Source organism: Ictalurus punctatus, chromosome 17 (assembly GCF_001660625.3).
Source record: "Ictalurus punctatus breed USDA103 chromosome 17, Coco_2.0, whole genome shotgun sequence".
NCBI lineage: Eukaryota > Metazoa > Chordata > Actinopteri > Siluriformes > Ictaluridae > Ictalurus > Ictalurus punctatus.
Window position 1 is genome coordinate 24230895 of NC_030432.2, and position 26589 is coordinate 24257483.

General features: G+C 41.9%; 1 protein-coding gene across 7 annotated transcripts in view; it reads right to left on the minus strand.

The window, feature by feature from the left end:
• Positions 1-26589, minus strand: part of frya (furry homolog a (Drosophila)) — a 104697-nt gene that overhangs the window by 67752 nt on the left and 10356 nt on the right. For 5 of the 7 annotated variants that reach the window (XR_008398228.1, XM_053687402.1, XM_017490666.3 and 2 more), the window contains exons 2-3: positions 9349-9539; positions 1-45 (exon numbers count right to left, since the gene is read on the minus strand). The exon at positions 1-45 is cut by the window's left edge and continues 9 nt beyond it. Coding sequence is in view for 6 of the 7 variants with exons in the window: in XM_053687402.1 (XP_053543377.1) it covers positions 1-45; positions 9349-9539 (236 nt within the window). In the remaining variant the exon portion in view is untranslated. Of the gene's footprint in view, positions 46-9348; positions 9540-11159; positions 11509-19462; positions 19684-26589 lie in introns of those variants that run through there. The other 2 variants (XM_053687400.1, XM_053687401.1) reach the window with 2 other exon arrangements.

Below are 26589 nucleotides of genomic sequence, written 5' to 3' on the forward strand. Positions count from 1 at the left end.
CTGTGGATCCTCACCCCTCTGCAAGGACTTAGTTAAAGGCTTCTCCTGAAAAACAAAAGAACACAAGATAAACGAATTGCTGATGAACAGGAAACTGGCGGATTATATCGTAGTGCATTAAGATTTTTAAGATTGTATACAGTATACCATGTACCATACACAGTGGTATACCATATGCGCACATCATTGAGAGGCTGTTTACATGTTTGGCATACCATTTCTCCCTTTGTAATTCTTAAAAATGAAACAATATTAACTTATATATATATATATGTAAAATTTTCAGCACTGAATCAAAGAAAACATTAAAAAATCATGTTAACTAATCGCAGGAAAATGTACTTCATTTTCTATAAGGTTCCCTGATTGAGAACGGCTGCAGGGTTGAGTATTTTTTACATTTTGGTATATTCATCCATTCATCCTCCATACCGCTTATCTTACACGGGGTCGCAGGGGAGTGGCGGAGGAGACCCGAGTAACCCCTGAAGCATGGGAAAATTCCAATGCAAGTTCCATGCAGTAAGGGGAGAGGTGGGATTTGAACCCCCAACACTACAGGTGCAAGGCAAATGTGCTAACCACTAAGCCGTGATGGCCCCTAGTTTGGTCTACGTATTTGGGTAATAGTGTAACATCACAAGGTCACAGAGACTAAAGGAAAATAAATGAGATAACTTGGGTGTACCCCGCCTCGTGCCCCATGCTCCCTGGGATAGGCTCCAGGTTTCCCCGTGACCCTGAAGAGGATACGCGGTATAGAAGATGGATGGATGAAATGAGTTCTGATGTCACAAGTTGATGTTGAACATGTGACTTGTAGAATATTCCAAATATTTCAGAGGTGGACGTGTTCGGGTGACAGGGTTGAAGGAACGTTGTGGCAGAGAAAAAAAAAAATCATAACCTGTTACGGATGACTCATGGAAAGCATCAGATGTTCAAGCATGAGATGTTCGAGTCCCCGTGAAGTGCCGGGAAACGCACGGCGTTATTCGATGCGTCGACGAAATTTCCACTGAAACAGGACGTCAGGGCGGGATATTTCCTCCTCCTTCTTTTTAATAGTGTTTAATTTACCTCCCAGCCAGGGCTAAGTCGTACTTGACACAAAGCCATGAGCTGGCGCAAACACCTCCTTCTTCAACGCGAACGAATTCAAGCCATTTCCTTTCTAACCAACTTACAGCTGGAAAACTGAATAACATTTTGAAATGTTCTGATGCATAAATATTCTAAACGCAAACCTCGTCACTGTTTCGTAGCACGCTAGCCTATAGATTTTCCTTAAGGCTAAAATACTCGTACTAAAAGTCGCAAAACTTCCATTTTGATGTCATCGGGGCTTTAAACGTACGGCGTTAACACGGCAATGCGGAAATTATTATAATTCGATATTTTCATTCAAATATTTTAACTCGGAATGATTTTTTTTTATTCTAAAACGTACTAATGTAGGGCAAAAAAGTGCTGTTTCCATGGCTGAGTTATTCGATGACACATAAATAAGACATCCAAGGTCATGCTGCTGGCTTTCTTACAGCTCAATCGAACACTTTTATCGGCGTCAACGTTAGGCGGGGCGGTCAAAAGCAACGAGGAGTCAACGGAGCTAAACGAGTCTACGGGAGCAGACAGACAGGACGCTGAGGTCAATTCAATTTATGCTGATTCGGCTCAATAACGAAGCCTTTTAGCTTCGGGCTCATAAATATTTCAGCTCCAAGTTGTTCTGGAGCAGGATTGATGAAGTTTATATTTATACAAAGCGCAATGTTCTTTTCAGAAACAAATGCCCTTTTGTGTGAGCTTAATGCGGTCATCGATCAGTTTTTATGACGCTCATAACAAATCACGAAGGTCTGGCCACCAGCTCGGTTATCTGAGATACTGTGATTCAGTTAATTAAAAGTGCAAACAACTTTCTCAATATTCGTAAAGCTGACAGGGAGGACGTACATTTAGGGAACATCGAGGGAATGGACAGCAGATTTACAGCACAGTCCGATCTTGTCGTCCATCCAAACCTTTTATAAGATGCTGTAACCTGTAAAGGCATTCATTACCTTTTCCTTCTCCTCCTCCTCCTCCTCACACTGCTCTGTAAATCCCTCAATCTTTCATGTTCGCAGGTCTTGGAATGTTGTAAATGAAAAATACAGTCAGAGGATGTACTAACACTAACCATTTAAAAATGGCTCTCTGGACCTTCTGAATATGAATCATCAACACTATGTCAGCATGAAAATGGCTAATAACGTGACCGTGCATTTTCTACACAGGAAAACAGAATATTTTAGACTCAATGTCATTGAGCATTGCTTGCAAGGAGTATTTATTTCTACACTACCTAGTGCTAGCTTGGCTAGTGCCTAAGACTAGCATCTCTGTGTTAGCATGCAGGACCATTACAGAAAACCTAGAGGACCCATAATAAAAAGGCTAATATTGTACTTATTCGGGCAATCTGCCAAACAGTCCTACATCCGATAAGACAAAACTTACTGACATGAAATACTAAGCATCAGGCTGTAAAGATGCTCGCTAACCCGTAAAAGTCATCATCGCTATTAGTTAAAATTGACAAGAATTCTGTCTTTATCGGTTGCGCTGATACTCGTTTGAATTTTTCCGGACAGATGAACATCAAATGGCACCATATTGTAAGGAACAGTCATATTTCAAATGGGTTTTACTAAAAAGAAGAAGAAGAAGAAGAAGAAGAAGAGGAAGAGGAAGAAAAAAACAACGTTCTCTTTTTAACCACCGAACAGTCTTATTAATTGTCAGTCAAAATTTCTTAGAACTATTGACACTGTTGCTATGGAAATACCATAAAACCTTACACAATCACTAAAAAAAACCACACAGGCAGCACACAAAAACATGGTGAGAATGCTACACACACACACACACACACACACACACACTATTTCTCACTTCATCCCTGAGCAAGGGGTGGCAGGTGCCGGCGCCTGTGGCCAACGTTACCAGCTGACGTATCCGGGACCATTCTCCAATATCCTTTCACCTTAACTTGACCCTGTCATACATCTGTTTTTATTCCTTGGCCTTATTCCTGGCTTGTCTTTACTCCATACCTCTCTAAAGCCACTGATCACGTAAGCAAGGTCATGTGATCTGACTTCCTGGAGTGATGGAACAAGGTACATGTTGTTTTGGGTTTCATACTGACGCACCATTTGAGACACTTAAAAAAAAAAAAAAAAAGTTTTTATTATTTATTTATTTGTTTGTTTGTTTGTTTATTTATTTATTACAGTTCTCGACCTATCTTCATCCCAAAGTATTCTTTATAGAACTTAATTTAAAAAATATAACCAATACAGTAACTAAAATGATTTACAAGAGGAAAATGTCTCAGTGTCTGCTGGTCTTATGAAACAGTATTTCCATAAGCAGAAAGGTGTGTGGCAGTTCCCTTTAAAGCAGTACTACACTAATAACCTAGCAGTGGTGGACGTGTTCATAATACGGGCCCAGTTTAAGTTACATACTCTATATGGCCAAAAAGTATGCGGATACCCGACCGTATGTGGGCCTTCTCCAAATGACTGAGTTGGAATTACACAAGTGTCAAGAATGTCTTTGTATGCTGTGCCATTACAGTTTCCCATCACTGGAGGATCAAACCTGTTCCAGCATGGCGGTGCTCCTGTGTTCGCACACAGCGAACTCCATGAAGATGTGATTTGCCGAGGTCGGTGTGGAAGAACTTAAATGGCCTGGACAGAGCTCTGACCTCAACACCGCTGAACACCTTTGGGATGATCTGGAACACTGTAACTGTAACACTGGCTGTACACCGAGGCCCCCGAGGCCCCACACTGGGGCCTGAACTCACCAATGCTCCTGTGACTGAATGTGCAAATCCCCACAGCCATGTTCCAAATTCGAGTGGAAACTAGCAGCAAATGAGGAACACGCCCCATATCAGTGTTCATGGTTGTGGAATGAGACGTTCAATAGAGTGTATTTTAAGCCGTAAACAAAAGGTACAGTATCTGTTACTTCCAACACTCATCATTTGGTGCTTGATGTCACAGACACAGGGAGAAGTACTCCCATCGACACACAAACGGGGCAGTGGAGCAGGTTATGACTTGAAATGTTGAAATTCTCAATCCAAAGCTTGACTCCACATATTTTTAAGGTTTTTTTTTACGGCATTTCTGAAGTACCTCGGGATGAGTTTCATCCATAGCGATAACAGAATATCAGAATACACCATCCCTAACCAACGTAATCTTAGAAATACCATAGATGCTTTTAAAATTAAAGTAGAAATTCTGATCTAGATATCTGATCTATATCTAGTAGAAATAGAAGTTCCTCCTTTTAGTTCCTTCATTATTCCTGATGGCCAAATTATTTCAGAATGTCTCCTGAATTTAAAGCTCAAATAAATAACTATTGAGTTAGTTAGTTAAATAGATAGACAGACAGACAGACGGATAGACAGATAGATAGACAGATAGATAGACAGACAGATAGACAGACAGACAGACAGACAGACAGACAGATAGATAGACAGACAGATAGACAGACAGACAGACAGATAGATAGACAGACAGATAGATAGACAGATAGATAGACAAACAGACAGACAGGTAGATAGATAGATAGGCAGACAGACAGACAGATAGACAGACAGATAGACAGATAGATAGACAGACAAACAGACAGACAGACAGACAGGTAGATAGATAGATAGACAGACAGAGAGACAGATAGACAGATAGATAGACAGACAGGTAGATAGATAGATAGATAGACAGACAGACTGACAGGTAGATAGATAGATAGATAGATAGATAGATAGATAGATAGATAGATAGATAGACAGACAGATAGACGATAGATAGACAGACAAACAGACAGACAGACAGACAGACTGATAGATAGACAGACGGACAGACAGACGGATAGATAGACAGACAAACATACACAGACAGATACATAGATAGACAGATAGATAGACAGACAAACAGACAGACAGACAGAGCTAGATAGATAGAGAGATAGACAGACAGATAGACAGACAGATAGAGAGATAGACAGACAGATAGACAAGCAGATAGACAGATAGATAGATAGATAGCTAGATAGATAGAAACCCTTAGGGTTAGGGTTAGGGGTTAGGGAACTCCAACCATCTCTAAACCACCTTTGAGGAATTCATTTTCTAAGACAGTGTTTCTCAAATCCAGTCCTCAGCCCCGTTCCCAGAGTGTTTTAGATGTCTCCCTATCTAATACACTAACAAGCTGATGAGTTGAACCAGGTGTTTTAATTAGTGAGACATCTAAAACATTATGGGAGGAGGGGCTGAGGACTGGAGATCAGAAACACTATTCGAAGAGTACGCTTTTAGTAAATTTAGGGTTATACATTAAGAAACCATTAAAGAACCCTACAACACAGGACTTCCATATTAGAAAAGGCTCTTAGTGCTGTAGAATTGTACATTTTTAAGATTATACCCTACATTTCCAACCCCAGGTACCTTTTTTTTTCTCTCTCTCCAGTTTATCAAGGTTATTTTTGTCTTTAAAAAAAAAAAAAAAAAAAAAACCCAAGCACTGTACGTGTGTTTGTATCTATTAGACATCTATTAGACATCTATTAGAAATCTCTACTGCTTTCAGTCAGGATAAACTTTCAGCCATATCAGGGGAGAATGCTGGAGTCCTGTTTGAGAGGTACAGTAGACAGAATGCTAGCAGTTCTTCACAACAGAGGAACTGTGCACGCTAAGACATTTTCCAAAGGCTCAATTGAGGAAAGGAGGGTCAATTTTAGCCAAACTGTGTGCTGTATTAACTTTCATAAACCAATATCCTGTCTTCATTTCACAGGAAACAAAATCAATGTGAGGGCACATATCGATTCCGTCTCCCTTTTAGCAGTGAAAATTAAATTTCATTCCATTTTCGCTCAACTGAAAGCTAATGCCTGAAAGTTTTACCCCACTCTGGTATGCCCTCAAGATTCAATTTCTAACCCTAAGTTATGTCATTATATGTAGGTTGCCTGTTCTGCTTCATACTGCCAGATGACCGTTTGTGTGTAAATGCCTTTGCTGATATACATATCATATTAAATCATGCGTTATGTAAGGAATAAAACATCTGGGGGTTCGTAACATCTGTTATAGGAAAATAATCAATGACAGGGAAGTGTGACGTGTGAAGTAGAGTCACCGTCACCATCAGGAAGTTGATTATTGTCCAATAACAGTACATCCTGAAGCGTTTTATTTTTAATTATTAGAGAATGACACCGTGTACATTTTATACGCTCATGGGTAGATTTAATGCTGTGACAGTTCCTGTCATTTCGTCCATTATAACGGTTATGAACAGTCATTACATCATCAGCTTCTCTTTTTTCCTTTTTCTTGAGGTTAATAAGACAAAAATAAAACTTACAGCAATACCACTGACTGCTACTTCCAAATTGTTACACACAAAGCTCTGACACTGGAGACTCCTCCCATAAATGTTGAATAAATGTCCCATCACAATCATTATAATAAACGATTATAGCAAAAATTACACTCGTTTCCATTCCACATATGTAGAGTGTCCACCAAGTCCATGTGCACTGGACATTCCCGGCCTTCCGCTCACTCTGAGGCGGTGTTTATGTCCAGTGAAAACGGAGCTTTTCAAAAAAACGCTCTCCCGAGTGGATAGATTTGAAAATGGCAGTTTCACGTTGTAGTGTGGACTGAGAAAATGGAGTTATCATATCATTATAAACAATGACATATGCGTCATGTGACCCATTCAACTCAAAACAAACAAGATGGTGGACGATGTCGTACCGCAGTTGTTGTTAATGTCACTTTGTCCAACCTTTTGGACAGACTGCATTTTTTCAAAGGGGATAGAATGTTTACTCGCGATTCGAAGAGACGGAACGCAAAGAAACGCCGGAGGGAAATGCGACAGGCGTACGCTTCTTAGACTTTTACGCATGCGCTATAAAGGGACGTAAGTGTCTTCAGACGTTTCAGTGTGGGCGAGCAATTTTACTAAACGTTTGAAACCGTTGTATGCAGAGAGCTTGATCAAACAAAAATGTCCATATCTGGATTAACGTGGACGTAGCCTCATATAAACCGAGCTACTATCAGAGCTGCTGTATAGTACATGAATCAACAACTTGGAAAAATGTTGTTTCCGTATGGTATAAACACACTTGCAACACAACACCTGTGTTTATTCCAGAAACTGAATGCGGAATGTGGAAATAGTTTTGATATTCCATCCATCCATCTTCTATACCGCTTATTCTTCCTTCAGGGCCAGGGGAAAATGGAGCCTATCCCAGGGAGCACCGGGTACACGCTGGACAGGGTGCCAATCCATCGCAGGGCACAATCACATACACACTCACACACCCATTCATACACTACGGACACTTTGGACACGCCGATCAGCCTACCATGCATGTGTTTGGACTGGGGGAGGAAACCGGAGTACCCGGAGGAAACCCCCGCAGCACGGGGAGAACACGCAAACTCCACACACACAGGGCCACGGTGGGAATCGAACCCCCGACCCTGGAGGTGTGAGGCGCACGTGCTAACCACTAAGTACATAACATCCAACTAACTGAATTTCCTCTCAGATATGAAAGCGTCATAGCAGAACCAAAGATTAATGAAAGGTCTGTGCAGGCTGCAAATCATTTTTGTCTAGTAGTATTGAATCAACCTACTGAGTCATCTGGGAGTTATCACTGACACCACTGATTTGACTACTAGATCGCTTGCATAAGTGTCCAAGCCATGAGTTTGACTTTTAGATGAGGAGGCTGAGAGTGCAGAGTGTGTGGTACATCAGGAACTCATAATGAGTCTTTAGTGATCACATATACAGTAGAGCACAGTGAAATTCTTTTCTTCGTATACCCCAGCATGTCGGGAAGTTGGGGTCAGAGCGCAGGGTCAGCCATGATACAGCGCCCCCTGGAGCACAGAGGGTTAAAGACCTTGCTCAAGGGCCCAACAGGGGCAGCCTGGCAGTGCTGGGGCTTGAACCCCCAACCTTCCAATGAGTAACCCAGAGCCTCAACCTTCAAGCCACCACTGCCCCACTCTTGGCACTATAGACTTGAGCCGAACTGAGACCGTGAGAAATGTCCAACAAGAAATACAAAAGCACCAAGCAGGAGAGTCAATTGAAGGTCTATGACCTGTTATCCAGTAGTATCAATTAATATGTACTTTTTGACCAAAAAAAAAAAAGCCAGCTGTGACACCAAAGACACAGGACATGGCTAACGCTCAATGTCCTGGAGGTTTTAGTCAAACTTTACACACAATGCAAAGATAATACCGAACGACAGAATGCAGCATATCCATGATACTATCAAGGCCAGGGGAAAATCCAAAGTGCAGCCAAAATACCAGCGCGCAGATCAAAGCACCAGGCAGGAAAGAGCGGCTCAGAGCTCACACAATAAAAAGTATGATCGAGACCTTGCAACATGACTGTGACCTTGATTATCCTTACAGTATCTAGTTTATAAACAAGTGATAGCACAACAGGAAGTGATCATGAAACAGGAAATGACAGTTTGTACTCAGGGGAGGGGGTCCTCTGCTGGCATGAATGCATCATGACAGACATCATGATGTTACACCAGCTGTACATAATACGATTTCCACGCGATTTGGCTGTCACCGACAGATATTCCACATCGGAAAAACATTCTTTGGTCGTAAGCTGAGATCTTAGCGTGCATATTGTCACTAACGTCAATCTCACTTTCGGATAATTAAGTGTGACCGTAATTACAGTATGGCCGTAGACAGACAATAAAGTTCTGTCGGGGTCAGAACTATTTCTCAGAGCGTGCATAGGATTATGCAAAACCCACAGGACAGATACAAATATGGCAGTGGCAACAGAGAAGTGTAAACAAATAGGATATGCGCTATTAAAAAATGGGGTTTGTTGAATTGTGCCGGCGGACAGAATGTCTCTCCAGGTACGTAGCTGGCTAATTAGAACGCAAACGCTCTGTTTTAATATGTCGGGTTTGTTTAGCATCACGACAACTTGAAATTATTTCATGCTTCCTAGCGAAGGTGCTACAAAACCTTGCCGCACTGCTGTACAGGAGCCCAGGTCGCACTGACCGCCGACTTAAGCAGCACTTTTTCTTTAATCACAGGTCTATCCTTAGCGCATCTTCGTGATAAAATCTGACACGATTTCAGAAGCACGTTATCACAGAGTCTGTTACAGAACTCGGCCGGCCATGACGTCACCGGGACCGTCTCGTACAGTGTGAGAAGTCAGGTTTACTTACCAGTGGCTCAGCCATGACAAGTCGGATCTTGTGCTCAGAAAGCGTGGCGAAGTTGGCGAACAGGCTCTTTAGGACATACTCGCCAGGGCGGCTCTCGGGGTCCACGTTGATGGACATCATGGTCCCGGGGCCCTTCTGGCTGTGAGAGTGGTACTCAGGAGCTACAGGATGCTTGCTGTATCCAGGAGAGGCTGTCAAAGATAACACACAAATACACGTGTTAACAAACTGAGAACGTGGGAATGTGAACAAAGTTCGAACCAAGTTCAAACCAAGTACATACGGCAATACTGAGAGGCTTCCTCTTTCTGGTTTTTTTTTAAAACTGAAATGACACATTAACCCATGTGCTACTCAAGGGGAAAAAAAAAAAAAAAAAAAAAAAAAGAAAAAAAACCCCAAACTTTTTCTCAAGCCAGACGTGAAGTCATTTCCCATGTTCTCTCTCTCTCTTTAACAAACACGCCTGAGCGCTCTTATCTCAGCGCAGACAAACGGAAGTAAAACGCCCAGACTCACAGCTGCTGTTCACATTCCTCCACCGAAATGTGACATCATTACCGTGTAAGGCAAAAAAAAAAAAAAAAGTGCCTAAGAATGAGACAAAGACAGAATTCACGAATAACTGCAACCACATTTTCTTGGAAATGAAAATGTTCGTCGTTATCACACAGATGAGCACCGAGGTAAGCTAAATGTACAGTTTAAAACTAGAGTGGTCTAAAACCTGATTCTGCACTTCCATGTTCATCTCAGTCCGATGTGTGTGAGAGAATTACAGCTTACTCAGAACACTTACATCAATCATTATAAAGTCTAGCCAGTATACCATGCTCAACGCCAAGCCACATATAAGTAAAGAATAAAACACAACATGGCATGCTGATATAGAAATACAATCAACGATTATTTATTTATTTCCCCCGCCTTTTCCCAAATTCTCATTTTATCTTTCTCAGAAAGCTTGTCACGTGACTGAGAAGTTAAGATTACGGTCACATCTGACTGTTAGAAAGACTCCACTGACCCTGCAGACTCCTTCCTCCCTTCCTTCCTTCCCAGAATGCTAAATGAACTTCTCCTCACACAAACAAATTTGAACGAGCGCATCGACACTGTATAATCCTCAGATCTGCCTTACAGCCGGAACTGAAGTAAGAGCCGCCGTTTCAGAAAACGCATGAAACACCTTTCTGAATGTTTTACGCACTCGTTAGTACTGTGGTATGACTACAGTTCATCTAAGACACTCCAGTCAATTCCAAGGACACTATGGTGAGTTTTTGTACATATTAAGCAAGTTATTAAGGAGAATAATTTCACTATCATTACTTTACTAAGCTACATTATCATTTTTTGTTATGAAACAAACAAACAAACAAACCAAAAAAAAATCTCTTCACTAGTGAACACCTGAGATCGATATTCTTACGTCTTTTCTTTTTCACTTACATACACAGGTGCTACTGTACAGCAGAAGTGCTAAAGGAGGGAAACAAGCCAAAACACTCACCCAGTTAGAGCACACGGAGAGGGTTCAGCTGAACACCAAATGCACACACCTTTAAAACAGACTCCCTTTCTCTGTATCCCAGAATTTCTCTCGGAATTCTCCAACTCACACACATCCCATTTTAAAATAAAACCAGTATGTATATACTCTCTCTCTCTCTCTCTCTCTCTCTATATATATATATATATATATATATATACACAGTATATGAGCTACTACATGCAATGTAAACGTCTCTCTCTCTCTCTCTCTCTCTCTCTCTCTCTCTCTCTCTCTCTCTCTATTTCTCCACACATACCCAGGCCTTTGATGAAGCTGACCATGCTGGCTTTGCTCCAGCACATGGCTGTACCGTCCATAGTGGGACACCGGTGTACCGTATCCATTCTTGCTAACATTCACATCACACGTTGCTATCAGCCGTTCCTACTGCGTCTCCGGCTTACTGCGTTCCCACACACACCCTCCATCTCTATCCGTGGCCCTTCGCAGGTCTCCGTTCGATCCGGGATGCACGGCACCGTGTCTTTCGAGTGCGCTCGTTGCCGGACGTCTCTGTGCAGAAGTGTGATCAGTTTGTGGCTCGGGAGACTGAAGGTCAGGTTGGAATTTTAAGCTGGGGGCCCGGGCATGTGTGGAGGACTGACACGCTGCAGTGGCATAGCTGCTCGGCTATATTTATCCCTGAGTACACACTATACTGAGAGATCAACCCACCCACACCACCAGTGTAAACAACTCCCAATAACACACACACACACACACACACACACACACAGTTCAGCTCTTGACAGGCCACAGTCAACCTTTTTACACTTTTCTTCTCTTCAGAAAATGCTGATGACTAACTACAGCCAAAACATGCTTACAAGAGCAAGTGCATTACAAAAGCATGCGTACACATGAAAATACAGATCTAATTTTAAAAGACAGATAAAGGTTATTTACTAGTAAGTAAGTTAAAACCCTACTTGTAGGTCTGTCAGAAGTTAAGCCGCTTAACACATTTAATCCCATACGTTCCCCAGATATATTGTCCGGGGTTCAGACACATTCGCTCAGTTTAAATCTAGATTCTAGACCGAGACCTAGCATCCACGTAACGCATCTCATCTCATAACTTTGCTGTGCAGTCATCTCTGCTAATAGAATAACAATTACATATGGTCATCCCTGCCTGAAATTCAATGAACCGCAGCCATGCTAATCCTTCTCCGCTTGTTTCCTGTTCCTAATCAGTGATCGTGCCAGCTCCAGCTCAGAACCAGCCTCTACGAATGGCACCAACGCCTGCGAAGATTTTGGATGATACCAACGCTCTACACGGGTTGGTCCTGGGATAGCAGTGGGCCTGGACCGTTCTGTTCTCTGGGCCGTCCTGGTGCCCTGCTTCAGGAGTTATCGCTCGGAGGCCAGTCACTGTTGCTGAGGACGGCCCAATATGGACAGCCTAGGGACACTTGGAAGCTGTGGAGATGGCATTGGACTGCACCTGATGCGTGCAGTTTTGGTGCGGTGTCTTTTTGCACCCGGGTCTCCATCAGTGGACAGTGCATGATTCTAGCACACAGTTAAAGAAGGGATTTATTGATAATCGCACTGTTACCCAGATGAGGACGGGTTCGCTTTAGAGTCTGGTTCCTCTCAACGTTTCTTCCTCATATCACCTCAGGGAGGTTTTCCCTCACCGCCGTCGCCGTCGCCTCTGGCTCGCTCATTAGGGACGAATTTATCGGTTTAAAATTTAGATTAGACAGTAGTTGTCACTTCCTAGGATGAAAGGGCTGGCAGTGCTAATGTTTCGAGTGTCTTTCGATTATCACACTTAATCAGGAGTCTTTAGATGATCATATTTATGAGCAGAGACTGAAAATTAAACAAGACAGCAGACCCATGCCCGGGATTTTTATTGAAAAAGTCTGGGAGCAAAACAGCTCCTTGGTGCTGTCTCGGTTCAATAAAATTGATTGACTGTGTTTAGTACTAGTCTTAGATTCCAAATCCCTGTGAACGAGCCATAACGTGTTACAATGAGTGCATTAATATAAACAGTTCACGTTACATAAGCACACACACACACACACACACACAGAATGTTGGTTCTGTATGAGTGACCGGTATGCTGAGTGAGTGAGTAAGAGTTCACATGCCGGGACTGTCCGAAAAAGCAAGGCCCATAATTCATTTAATACCAAATGTTTCCTAAATCTATACGCCTACACAAAAAGTGGTTATAGAAAAGGGAAAATTTTAAATATAAGCGTACACACACACACACACACACACACACACTCAGTCATTCACTTACTGTCCTTGTGAGGACTTTCTAATTAATTCAACTAATTAAAGATATGCCTCAACCTGAACCTAACCCAATCTTAACTTCAATAACCAAAAGGAAACATTTAGGCTCTTTTTTTATATTTAATTTATTATTTAATAAAAACATTTTAATAAAAATGTCAAGACTGTCAGATATTCATATTCTTGTATGGACATTTGGTTCCCACTAAGATATAAAAACCTGTCCCAAACACACAGACATAGACCCGTACTGTGTGTGTGTATATGTATATATATATGTATATATATGTATATGTATATATACGTATACACATATACGCTTCCTGCTTTCCTGCTTTAGCATGGGAATAAAAATTGTGTAGGATGTTATTTAACGGTTAACTCTATAAACGGCCCTTTGGGAAACTGTGCAATTATGAATAAATGCGAACCCAAAATCCCCCTCCGTTCTCAGATGCGTATCAGCTCAGCACATTTAAAGCACAGCCCACACTTTTGATATTTCAGACTCACGACTACTGATGTTCTCACAGCATGGAGTGGGTCATGAGTGAGTTACCCAGCACAGCTATGTGGTGCGCTCTGCATCGCCGAAGTGCATTCTGTGTATTACATAAGAAGCACGAAAGGCTACCTTCATATTACCAAATTGAAGTGACACAAATCCGGTTTTACACCTTACGTGTCTGAGGAGTGGTCATGTGACATGAACGAAAAACGGCCAGATCGGAATTCATGTGGCTCCGAGTTGAAACGACCAGAACAGAGCAGTGTATTAAAGTAATTGCCCAATAAGTCGATGTGTGCATGCAGGGCTTTTCAGGCGACGGGTGCATTCTCTATATACACACAGCATAAACTCATGGAAGGAGTAAAAAGGTCTTAATTAAACAGTCCCTCCAGGATTTCGTGATTTTTTGCGATCGCGCAGATTTTCCGCCGATTCGGGCCAAGACGCGTCATGTGACGTCATCACAGCGCGCATTCTTCAATCCCCTCTTCGATTCACGTGCGTCGGACTCGAGTACAGCGAAAAGGTCTCGTTTACCAACAAACATCACTGCGAAAGACCGCTTGCCATTTCCCCAGTTCAACTAGTTTTAAAAAAGCTGCAGCAAAATCAAGCCTTTTTGGCCTCAACAATTAAAAAAAAAAAAAAAAAAACTCTGTATGGACTGATTAAGAACGACTACGAGGGATTCCTTTTCTGAAATACTCAAGTGAAGTATAAATATGGCAAACTAATACTTAAGTACAATAACAAAGTTCCATTACTCGGGTATTTTCCACTTCTAGATACGGGTCAGTCGTGATTGCGGACGTGAACGGTCAAAACAGACAAATCCGATGCGATCTGATGCGAAAGTAGTCTTAGTTTGCTTTTTAGAAAACAGGGTCATACACTCACTTTCCCTTCATCTAGAAAAGTGCATATATTTTACCTTTACCCTAAAAGGTAATTATGGTCCATTTATATATATATATATCATAAATTATAATTAAAGGTACACTATATCCATATATTTGGGTGAAAGATTCTTATAAAAGGTAAAAAAAAAAAAGGGATAAGGATACTACATCACTGCAACTTTACACTTTGTGTGTGTGTGTGTGTGTGTGTGTGTGTGTGTGTGTGTGTGTGTGTATGAAGTGATGAATGACTAATGAGACCTCTATGGAATAAAACCTGAACAATCACCATCTGCTAGTGAAAGCCAGATGCCCTTCAAAGAACAAGACTGACAACCGGATCATGAACACGAGTCTCTTTTTTCACACCGGGTCTGAGGATCCAGGAGCCTGCGAACACAATCAGGTGATGTTGTTGAAAGTGTGGCGCTGTCACTGGAAACAGCCGGATGAGTTACGGACATAAAAAAATATGGCATGTCCCTGCCTTAGCACAGTGATTACACCAACCTAGAGAGAGATGATAGAGAAATAGCACTTCCTTATTATTTATTTTGAATCGCATGACAGTGGTGGAGATTACCATCATCTACTATTAATATCCATCCCTCCATCCATCTTCTATACCGCGTGTCCTTCCTTCAGGGTCACGGGGAACCTGGAGCCTATCCCAGGGAGCGTGGGGCACAACGCGGGGTACACCCTGGACAGGGTGCCAATATTATTAACATCGTTCTAGTTATTATTTTACTTATCACAGTTATGCACCCGATTGATTGGTCAGATGAAAGAATAGGACTTAATCTAAAACTCAAAACTACGTTAACAATATTAATAGTATTAACTCGAATCTCTCGAACCGTGATTCTAATGAAACGAGGAAGGGCCCGTAATATGATACATAGGTTGTTGTTTTTTTTCCTTTCAACTTTGTCATATCGTTCATGAAGTTAACTGGGAAATTCTTTAACTCTGGTAAGGGTTGGTACATCTGAGGAGTCCACTGGATTGTCCCTCTGGACCCCAGAACAGATGGCGACAGGAGAACAGAAACAGGAACCATTCTAGAAATCTAGAACCATGAAGTGTCTAAAATTCTTGAAAAAAACCTCCTTTTTGATGACTGTAGATGAGCAGTGTAGTGCAGAGGTAGTTTCATATACGAAGCATCACTTCCTGCGAGAAGATGTCAGGCGACCGACGAGGATAATGGCTGTGAAACCTTTGGGATGATCTGCTCCAAAAATATGACCTGATCTTCAACTAATTTTCAGAAATAACACAGTTTTAACTGCCATAAATACCGAATTTGTGGTTAGAAGAAGACATTCATTATCATTCCAAGGTCATCACAAACTTTTTCATAATGTAATACTGGGAAACCTACAACTGTGGGAACTGGGATTAAAAAAAACAAAAACAAAAACAAACAAACAAAAAAAAACAACGATCATTCTACTTCTATTTATCACAGGTGGAAAAACACAGCCGCATCTTAAAGTTAAAGTCTGATCATTTTCCACTGAGTCGGGGAAAAGAACCAAAACAACACAGAAACATTTAGGAACTTGTTCTTTTTTTTTTTTTTTTTTTTGGGTCATCTTCAGATAGCATCAGGAATGAAAAAATAAATAAATAAAATAAAAAAAGCTCAGCAAGTTTCACATGAACATGACTCCTGCCTCCCAACTGAACATCCTCCACTGCTGATGTCCCCACTGGAGAAATGGAGCTCCTAGTGAGCTGGAGCTATGTGCTGAACAGCCTTTTCTGTCAGATATTTTACACAAAACACAAAACATGTCATGTGCATCAGTTAAGTTTACCCGTATCCTAGCGTCCTCTTAGCTGCCTCCATCAAGTTAACAAACAGGCACACAAAGGTGACCAGGGCGTTTTGAGATTAGATTAGATTCTCATAGTTGAGATTAGATTTGTGCATCATGATACAATTCATTCATTCATCCTTAGTAACCGCCTGGTCACAGTCAGTGTGATCTAAATTAGGCTATTAGATGTGTTTTTTTAATAGTTTGGGAAACAGGACCAACTAAATTTGTTGGAAATATCGCAGGCAGGTCAAACAAAACTAATACATCACATCACCACACATCTCTTGACCAATTATGAACTCGAATGAGGTAGCTCAAGCTGAGGAACTTCAGAGCCAGAATGGACACCATGCTGACAGTGCTGGCGTTCCCACCTCTAGGCTTCGGTCAATGTTTTCACGTGTTTCAGGAAATCAAAACACTCCAGGTTTTTTTTTTTTTTTTTTTCAAGAATTCTTTAGAATTGGTTCTAGCTTTCTAAACGGGACCTATTAGCCTGTTGCCCTCTGCTGTAGGTGTAGAGGGTCCAGACGGGCAATCCAACGGACACTTTAAATCAAAATACTGATACCTATGAATATTTGGGGCGTTAAACACATACAGGTACGGATAGTGTCACTGTGCAACACACCTACAGTTTACAAAGCCAAAAAAAGAAAAAGACCACTACCACTTAACTTAAGGTGTTTTCAGACTCGGTCCTGTTCAGGGGTCTGAGCACGGTTTGCTGGAGTTTTGGCCCACGTGTGAACTCCAAACCATCTCAGACCCTTTTTAAGCAAACTGAACCAAGACCATCTTGGGAGGTGGTCTGAGTACGGTTCACTTTCTGCTAGTGGTATGGGATGAAAATGTCACAAATTCTCATACAGGCTTCTGTACAAATCGTGCCATTCAACATGGCGGTTTCTGCTGGAAAGGGGATGTTATAAACAGATGAGGAAACGGTTGCACTTCTCCAAATTTGGAAGGAGGACTATATTAAGAACCAACGATCCACCACCCACAGAAATTTGAAAAAAGGGTTTCTTCAGTTTTCAGCAAAAGAATTTAAGCAGAATTCAAGCAGACCACCTCACACTGGGTTAGAGTTAAAAAATTACACCAGAAATATATGGCCAAACATGGATTATCTGCGATCTAGCGGACAGGCGGCCGAGGTCAAGTGGCCTCTCTACGATTTGTTAGACAGGATTCTTGCACGGACACAATAGCGTCACGGATGGAGGAAGTTCTGACATCAATGAGGATGATAATGGTACATTCATTGCAAACTTGCTTTACCTATTTAGCTGCACAATACTGCTGTACCCACAATGCACAACACTGCAAGAGGACTGAACAGCATGAACACAAAGACGTCCGAGACCCCATTACTGCTTAGGTAGACCAAAAAGGTCAGGGACAGGGACAATGTGGATGTAAAGAGAACTGGGCCTTTTTCACTTGGTGCTCCTCTTGGTCCACTTTAAGGGGTCTGGGTTTGGTTCCTTTAAACAGGACGCAAGTATGAAAACACACCTAAAGCCAGTCAAACCAGTACAGTCTGGCTTTACCCACCAACATAAAATGCCTTTTTGGGTACTCAATTGGCTGAATTAGTCAGTGTTTCTAAAAGGGCAGAGTAGCCAGTGATCGTGCAGCATGACATGGAGTAAGTTGTTAACAGTTATCCTGAAACCCTTCAGACTACAGATCTAAATACGGACATTGAGTTAGAAAACCAACTGTTTTGGGTTTTTTTTTTTTTTTTTGGAAGATTCTGTGGCATTCATATAAAGGAAAGGACGTTCCCTGGCTGTCCCGTATTGTCTTTAAATCCAGACTGAAGATGCTCCAGTACGTAACTCAATCATGAATCTAAACACGCACTTACAGCGAAAATGTACTGCAACGTGAAAAGACCGAACATTTACTATACGTCTCAGACTCCTGTTTCACGTAGCGCATTAGCTGTTTTTAGACGCTGATCAGTTTGCTACAGTAGGACTGAGAATCTTTCGGCGTCACACAATCCGATCGCGTTTCAATTTACGGTCCCGTGATATGATCATAACCTGATTTTTATGCATCTCAATTTTGGCTCCCTGTGTTGCAGCCATGATATTAACATTTTCATCCGTCTGAATCTATTTCTGTTATCGACTGTCAGAAATGAATTCATAGTTCTAATACTTCTTTGAATTTTCTAAGGATTTGTATGTGTAATTTGACGGTAAAAGCTCCACATTTTAATGTTCCTACTGGAAAAAAAAAAAAAAAACAAGCAAACAAACAAAAGAAATGGTTATAATGGGAATCGTCTTGGTTTTAATGGAAACTGTAATGGTCCCTGTGGGTTTCTACTGGTAAATTGTTGTCTTCTATTGGTTATGTCTAATGGATACCATTAAGGACCTACATCTTTAATACGTCCCACTATGTAACGGAAACCATTTAGTAATGGTTTTAATGGTTAACAGCTGATGGTTTGTAGTGGGACCATTAGAATTTATGTAATGGTTTCTATTGTTTTTTTTTTTTCAGCAGTCTACCATTACTTGCCAGTGGCTGTGAATACGTGCAGGTCATTTCAATAATAATTAAAAAATAAAAGTGTGCAGGAGCATATGTAAAAGTCAGTTATGTTTTGCTCATCAGTTCAAAGAGAAACACATGACGCATTGCACAATCGATTAGCTGATATCATTGTTCCATATCTATTACCTGAACAAGCAGGAAGTTCTGTTTGTTTGTTTGTTTGTTTGTTTGTTTGTTTTCAAGGCAACAAGGCACTTCTGCATGTCAGTATGGATAAGAGCATCTGCCAAATGTCATAAATGTAAATGCATTACGCAAGTGCTTATAAAAACAAGAAGCAAGCATCTCCATCTCATAGTCAAGAGAGTAAGCTCAGAGGACACAGCGATACATCAAACCATCAATAATCATATTACATGCTAAATGGAATGAGAGATAAAATCTAAAAACCTCTTCAGTCTAAGTAGAAATGACAAGAACAACAACAACAACAACAACAACACTTCCCTTTGCACAGAGTGATGAAGTTACTCACTGCTGCTCCAGGACTTCAGCAGAGACTTAATGCTGATTTCAAAGAACCCTGAGTCCTGCTGGCTGGCCATGTCGTGTTTGGCTGTCCCGTGAAGAGTGGGCATTCTTTTGATGCTCCGCTTTGTGTGTGTCTGTGTATGTGTATGTATTTGCCCCCCTGCCTGCTGCAGCCAGGCCGTGAGCAGGCAGGTGGTGTACGCTGCTCTCTCTGCCTGAAAGTGATGCGATAAAGCAGTGCTGCTGCTGACCAGAATACACGCCGCTCCAGCTCTCCCCTTCCTCCTTTCCCTCCCTCTTTCTCTTTGTCTCTGTCTCTCTCTCTCTCTCTCTCTCAGAGGCAGGATGGTTTTAATACCATCGCTGGATCAGACACTGCTTGGAGACCGGGAATGCAGTGAGGAGAAATCCTCTTAGTCAGTGTGGCTAATTATAACCTCTGTTCTCATCTCAGAGAGGGACTCTTACTAACAGAACTGTCTGGCCCAGGACATGTAGCATCCAGGCTGTTCAGGGCTATCTCTGTTCATCCAAATCCCCAAAGGGAAAATAACTAATTAATGGCGCTCAGATTTTTAGCCCGATCAGTGGGTTTTCTTTAAAAAAAATAAATAAATAAAAAAAAAAGGCTGTCTTTTGTAACAGCATCATCAGAAATGATCACAAGGTAAAGCGACTAAAGTGATGACACACCACTAGATAAAGCAGACGGACAAATTAAAGGAAAAACTGATGACTCTGTTAGGCTGTGAGGGGGCATTTATTTTTGTCAGCATGATTCGGAACGCCTTTGAGAGAAGAGTCATTGCAAATCAATACAACGTTCTTCTGATGACCTTTATCCTATGATAAAACATTTCTATCCTGACGGCGGCGATCTCTTCCAGGATGACTCCGCCCCCATACACAGGGCACGAGGGTTCACTAAATGGTTTGTTGAGGATGAAAAGAATGCAAATTATAACCTGTGGACTTCACAGTCACTTTATCTCGACCCTACGGAATACCTTTTGGAGATTTTGGTGTGACGTGGCCGTCCCAAAACCTCACTAACACGCTGTATGTTGTATTTTCCTTTAATTGGTCACCAGTCTGTGTAATACTGTAGGTCATGTATATTCATTTGACATTTATATCCAAAGCAACTGGCTCTCTGCCAGTCCCTGGATTTGAACTCACAACCTTCAGGGATTTTGAACTCACTAACATGTCACTAGTGCAGAACTGTAAATGCATAAGAATCATACATTCGTTCATCTTCAGGAACCATTTAATACTGGTCAGGGATGCGTAGAACCTGGAGCCCATCCCTGTAATACTAAGCACAAGCTGGGAACACACCCTGGATGTTACACCAGTCCACTGCAAGACACCAGGCACATACACAATCTCACACTCATTCACATGTAAGAGCAGTTTATTAGAGCCAAGTCACCTACTGGTATGTTTTGTTGATATAAGGAACCCTGAGAACCTAAGGGAAGCCTATGCAAACATAGCGAGAACATGAAAAACTCCAAACAGAGCTCAGGAGAGCTCTGGAGAAGCTAAACTACCCACTGCACCCCGACACATTTATGTAAAGTTAGGCTTGGGTTGCTTAAACTTAACTTCCATGTGGGATTTCCTCACTGCAAAACTGGACTAGTGTTAACTCATGTAGACATGACCACTGTGGACTAGCAGCACACTTCAAATCCACTGAATGTAGGAGTGTTTAAAAAAGGGAATTTCTTAACAACTAACAAATGTATATGACTAAAATCTACATCTGCAATATAGTTAAATCCCCAGAATCAGACATTACTCATCTGTTTCATTGTCTTTACACCTGATTAATGGCTATATGGAAGATTGGTAGACATGATTGTTTTTACCTTGAATACAATATATTGTACTTTGTACTGACTAACGGAAGTGACCTTATCGGTGTGTACCCCGGCTAACGGAGGTGACCTTATCGGTGTGTACCCCGGCTAACGGAGGTGACCTTATCGGTGTGTACCCCGGCTAACGGAGGTGACCTTATCGGTGTGTACCCCAGCTAACGGAGGTGACCTTATCGGTGTGTACCCCGGCTAACGGAGGTGACCTTATCGGTGTGTACCCCGGCTAACAGAAGTGACCTTATCGGTGTGTACCCTGGCTAACAGAAGTGACCTTATCGGTGTGTACCCCGGCTAACAGAAGTGACCTTATCGGTGTGTACCCCGGCTAACGGAGGTGACCTTATCGGTGTGTACCCCAGCTAACGGAGGTGACCTTATCGGTGTGTACCCCGGCTAACAGAAGTGACCTTATCGGTGTGTACCCCGGCTAACGGAGGTGACCTTATCGGTGTGTACCCCAGCAAACGGAGGTGACCTTATCGGTGTGTACCCCGGCTAACGGAGGTGACCTTATCGGTGTGTACCCCGGCTAACAGAAGTGACCTTATCGGTGTGTACCCCGGCTAACGGAGGTGACCTTATCGTTGTGTACCCCGGCTAACGGAAGTGACCTTATCGGTGTGTACCCCGGCTAACGGAAGTGACCTTATCGGTGTGTACCCCGGCTAACGGAGGTGACCTTATCGGTGTGTACCCCAGCAAACGGAGGTGACCTTATCGGTGTGTACCCCGGCTAACGGAGGTGACCTTATCGGTGTGTACCCCAGCTAACGGAGGTGACCTTATCGGTGTGTACCCCGGCTAACGGAAGTGACCTTATCGGTGTGTACCCCGGCTAACGGAAGTGACCTTATCGGTGTGTACCCCGGCTAACGGAGGTGACCTTATCGGTGTGAACCCCAGCTAACAGAAGTGACCTTATCGGTGTGTACCCCGGCTAAAGGAAGTGACCTTATCGGTGTGTACCCCGGCTAACGGAGGTGACCTTATCGGTGTGTACCCCAGCTAACGGAGGTGACCTTATCGGTGTGTACCCCGGCTAACGGAAGTGACCTTATCGGTGTGTACCCCGGCTAACGGAGGTGACCTTATCGGTGTGTACCCCAGCTAACAGAAGTGACTTTATCAGCGTAGTGGTAAATGTAACACTGATGCTTTTAATATGACCTGTTGATGCATTTAGCACAATCAGCAATCTGAACCTTCTCTGGTGCCTCAGTGAGAGATCAGCTGTCTGTCTGTCCTCAAGAATCCCAAACATTTACCACATGCTGGGCTGGCACAGACGTAGCATACCTGTGCTGTCACTCAGGCAAAATTCAATATCTCAGAAGGCGCAAACTCTCATTATGAGGAGAGAGAGAGAGTTTTTTACTCATTCACCGATGTCAGGTGGACATTCTGCAAATTTAAATAAAGCCTCAGAGGACTGACATGGTGTATTATGAAATAGTGTATGGGTATGACTATTTCCAGTTGCAAGGTGATAACAAGCAACTCCGGTTTTAATGCTGACCTAGCACTGGATGGTAATGAAGTTCATAAAATCTGGATTATTCTGTATAATCTGATTATAGAAGTCAAGTAGCTGTAATGGGAGTAGAATACATTAAAAAAATACACCTGGCAATCAGATTGCAATGACTTTTCATACACTACCCTTACTTAAAATGAATGAATAAATGAATTCGAACTAAAGTTAAAGTATATCTGATGTCCCTGATATTTGAATAAATGATGGCAATTGGACTGTTACCTAAAATCACTAGTGAGTTTTTCCTTTCACCTGATACTTCCAACATTTACTCACTACATTTTAAAAGAAAAATCTCCGATTTCTACTCATCACATTTCTTAACAGTCATAAACTCGTCAAGTCATAAGACCACTGCTTAGCACCAGTCAGCTTCGAGGAGTCTACTCAATTTCTCACGTCTAAACTTTAAGAGATCTGACAGTGAGAATGAGACACCATAACACTCATCACTATCAGCAATCTGCTGCACACTTAGTATTGATAAAGTAAGTTCGTACCGGGCCAGCTAACAATGCGTATTCAGATCAGTTTCTGTGGTCAGAGTTAGCATGCTAGCTAACGTTTGAGACGTTAGAAACGAAACTGTTGCTAGCTAGCATTTGCTGAAGTTTTCCCACGTTCTTTGGCTCGCTGGTGGAAAAGAAAGCACTGGTTTAAAATCAATAAATAAGATTAGACGAAGCTAAAAGGCAGATATTAAACTAAAAGGCAGATACAACACTTTTCTACTGAGTGAATCGTTTGTGAAGAAGCTGTACCAGAGGATTAACTGAGATAAAATAGCTGCATTTTCACTTAAATAAAACGAACGTTCCTCATATTGATTCCTACTGCAACTATTTGTTCTGTCCTGTAGAGCATGTAATAACAAGGATGAATCAGATTACTGAATCAGTGGGTTTGTAGGTTATTACTCATCTCCAATCCATCTGTGTACACATGCCATGCTGGCCCAGGACACTGCTTTAGTAATCTTATTAGCTTCATCTTTAGTCAGCTACTTGACCTTCATTACATAATGCATTGACTTATGTTTATTAGTCCAGCTGGCCTTTTATGTAGCAGTGAAAAGAAGAAAATATCCTTCCGGGATGGGATAAATGATATCGGGGGGTCGAAGGTTTTAGACTGGCCGAGTCATTCACCAGACCTTAACCCAGTTGAGCATGCATTTCAATTCCTGAAGAGGAGACTGAAAGGAGAACCCCCCCGAAAACTAAAAGAAGCTGCGGTAAAAGCCTGGAAAATCATCACAAAACAAGAAGCCGACAATTTGGTGACGTCAATGAGTCGCAGGCTTGACGGAGTTATTGCAAGCAAGGGATATGTACCCAAATATTAAGTGTTATTTACTTTCATTCACTTCAAGAGTTCAATCTGTTCCAATACTTTTGCTCATCTGAAAATGGGGTGGTCTGATACAAAAGTTTCTGTGTTTTATGTTGTTTAGATGTGTTAAACAACAACGACAAAAGATCTCTAGAACCTTACAGTATCATGTGATTGGTGTTTAAAATAGCATCATGTCCATACAGTTTTCTTTATAGGCCATGTGCTTTTTACTGATTAGTGAGGGGAACCTTAATATCCGCTGACTGTGTCACGGGGTAGATCAGTCAGGCCCTTAAACAGTCACGAGAGAATTACAACATTTTGAAATGATAATTAGTTAAAATAAAAAAATGTGCTTCAAGTAAAGGAGTCAAAACCAAGACCACGTTTTTGTGTCTGCAGCCTTTAAAGAGGAACACCAATAATCTGGAAAATGAAAGTTCAAAATCTCTGTCCTAGTAACATGTGAGACGTACTGGAAAACATTTCCCGACCAAGCGCACTCTCACACTTGTTAATCCAGGGATTCCCAAACGACCCAAAATTTACCAACGGATTTTCTGTCGCTGAAAGCGTTGGCATTTTGGTTTCTCCTCGTCATTTACCGTCATGCTTGTAAATTCATGTTCATTCACGTTTCGAAATATTTTCATGTTCGTTTTCTTGCTTTCGGTTGTTCCACTGAGTCTCTAGAGTGTCTAGCCGAGGTAGCGCATATACACATTTAAATTAAGTGTGGCTTCTTGGAATGTGACTCGCAGTAAGAGTCGAAAATAACGATAACGAGTCTTTATCGATCACGTATACATACGCACAGTGAAATTCTTTTCTTCGTATACCCCGGCATGTCAGGAAGTTGGGGGTCAGAGCGCAGGGTCAGCTATGATACAGCCAACAAGGTCTCTCCCAACAGTGGCAGCCTGGCAGTGCTGGGGCTTCAACCCCCGACCTTCTGATCAATAACCCAGAGCCTTAAGCGCTAACCCACCACTGTCCCATAATAGTGGCACACAAAATCAATCTTCATAGTTATATTTCTAACATTAACTTGTAAAACAGAGAACAAATAAGAAAAGAGATTATGAGTTTCTCTCAAGTCATCATCACATTTTAAATCCTATGACCCACATGGAAACACTCGCATTCGTCCTTTTAGTCCAAAATACAAGGCGTGTTTCACAGTCGAATCTCGCTCTCACTGCAATTGAACTGCGCTCTCTCTCTCGCTCTCTCTCGGAACTAGACTGAGAGCGCCTCGCTCAGACATTCTGACTGCTGTTTTGGTCCACAACCGAGCGTCAATGCTGCGTTTCCGCTGGGGGAAAAACACACCAGGGCTTGACTCAAATAGACAAGAAACATATGCTTATGTAAGAACATCCTGAAGAACTATTACACATTGTCGGTACACAATAAAAACAAGTTTCTGCTCAGCTATTGAAGGTCGTACAAAAGGTCAACAAGTACTTAAGAGAGCGTGAGCGTAGGCAGCTCTGAGCTGTCACATTAACAGTTTATTAAAAGCATTTTAGACCGGGGCGAAGGACAAGAATGTAAAGCATGTTGGATGGATGAATACATCCCTGTGGATTATCAGAACTAAGTAAACTCCCTTCAAGCACCCAATCCCCCCCCCCCCCCATGTCCTCCCTTTTCTCGCCACGTTCCAGCTCTCCCTCCCTCCCTTCCTCCCTTTCACTCTTTGGGCTTCTATCTCTTCTTTTACTTTCACTTCAGTCTCTTGACTCTTTCTAAACTGCATGCATTTTTTTTTTCTTTGTTGCTCTTCCGCCAACTGTCACCAAGTCAAACATTTCCTCCTTCCCTAAATATGTCTCGTCCCAAGAGTAACGTCAACTGAAAATGTGCATTTTCTCAGAACAACAAAACAACAACCCAATCACCACAAGAACACCCACACTGTGCTGACTTAACACGAATGACAGTGTTTATACAGAGGAGTCCATGTGGATACAAAAGACCAGCGTTAAAGCTGAAACACTGCTGTGGATTAAATTCACCACAAAAAAAAAAACACCACAAGCTGTTAAATACTGTACGAGTAATAAGTGTACTTAAAACTGTACACTTTCAATGGCATATACATTTTAAGTTATTTGATTCGTCCTTTTGGGGAAATCCAGAAAAGGTCTAGGGTGAACTCTTCAGCAGAGTCTTCCGGGGGAAAACCCTGGAAAATTATAAAAATTCAGAAAACTACAAACGTTCCTGAATTTCAATATGTTTCTCAATCACAAGTGATCTTCTAGCATTTAAGAGTCTGAAAAGAGAAGAGGAGAAACTTGCATATAGATTTCATTAACGACTAAAAGGTACATATAGCACCATGGACATATTGACACTCGCTATCTA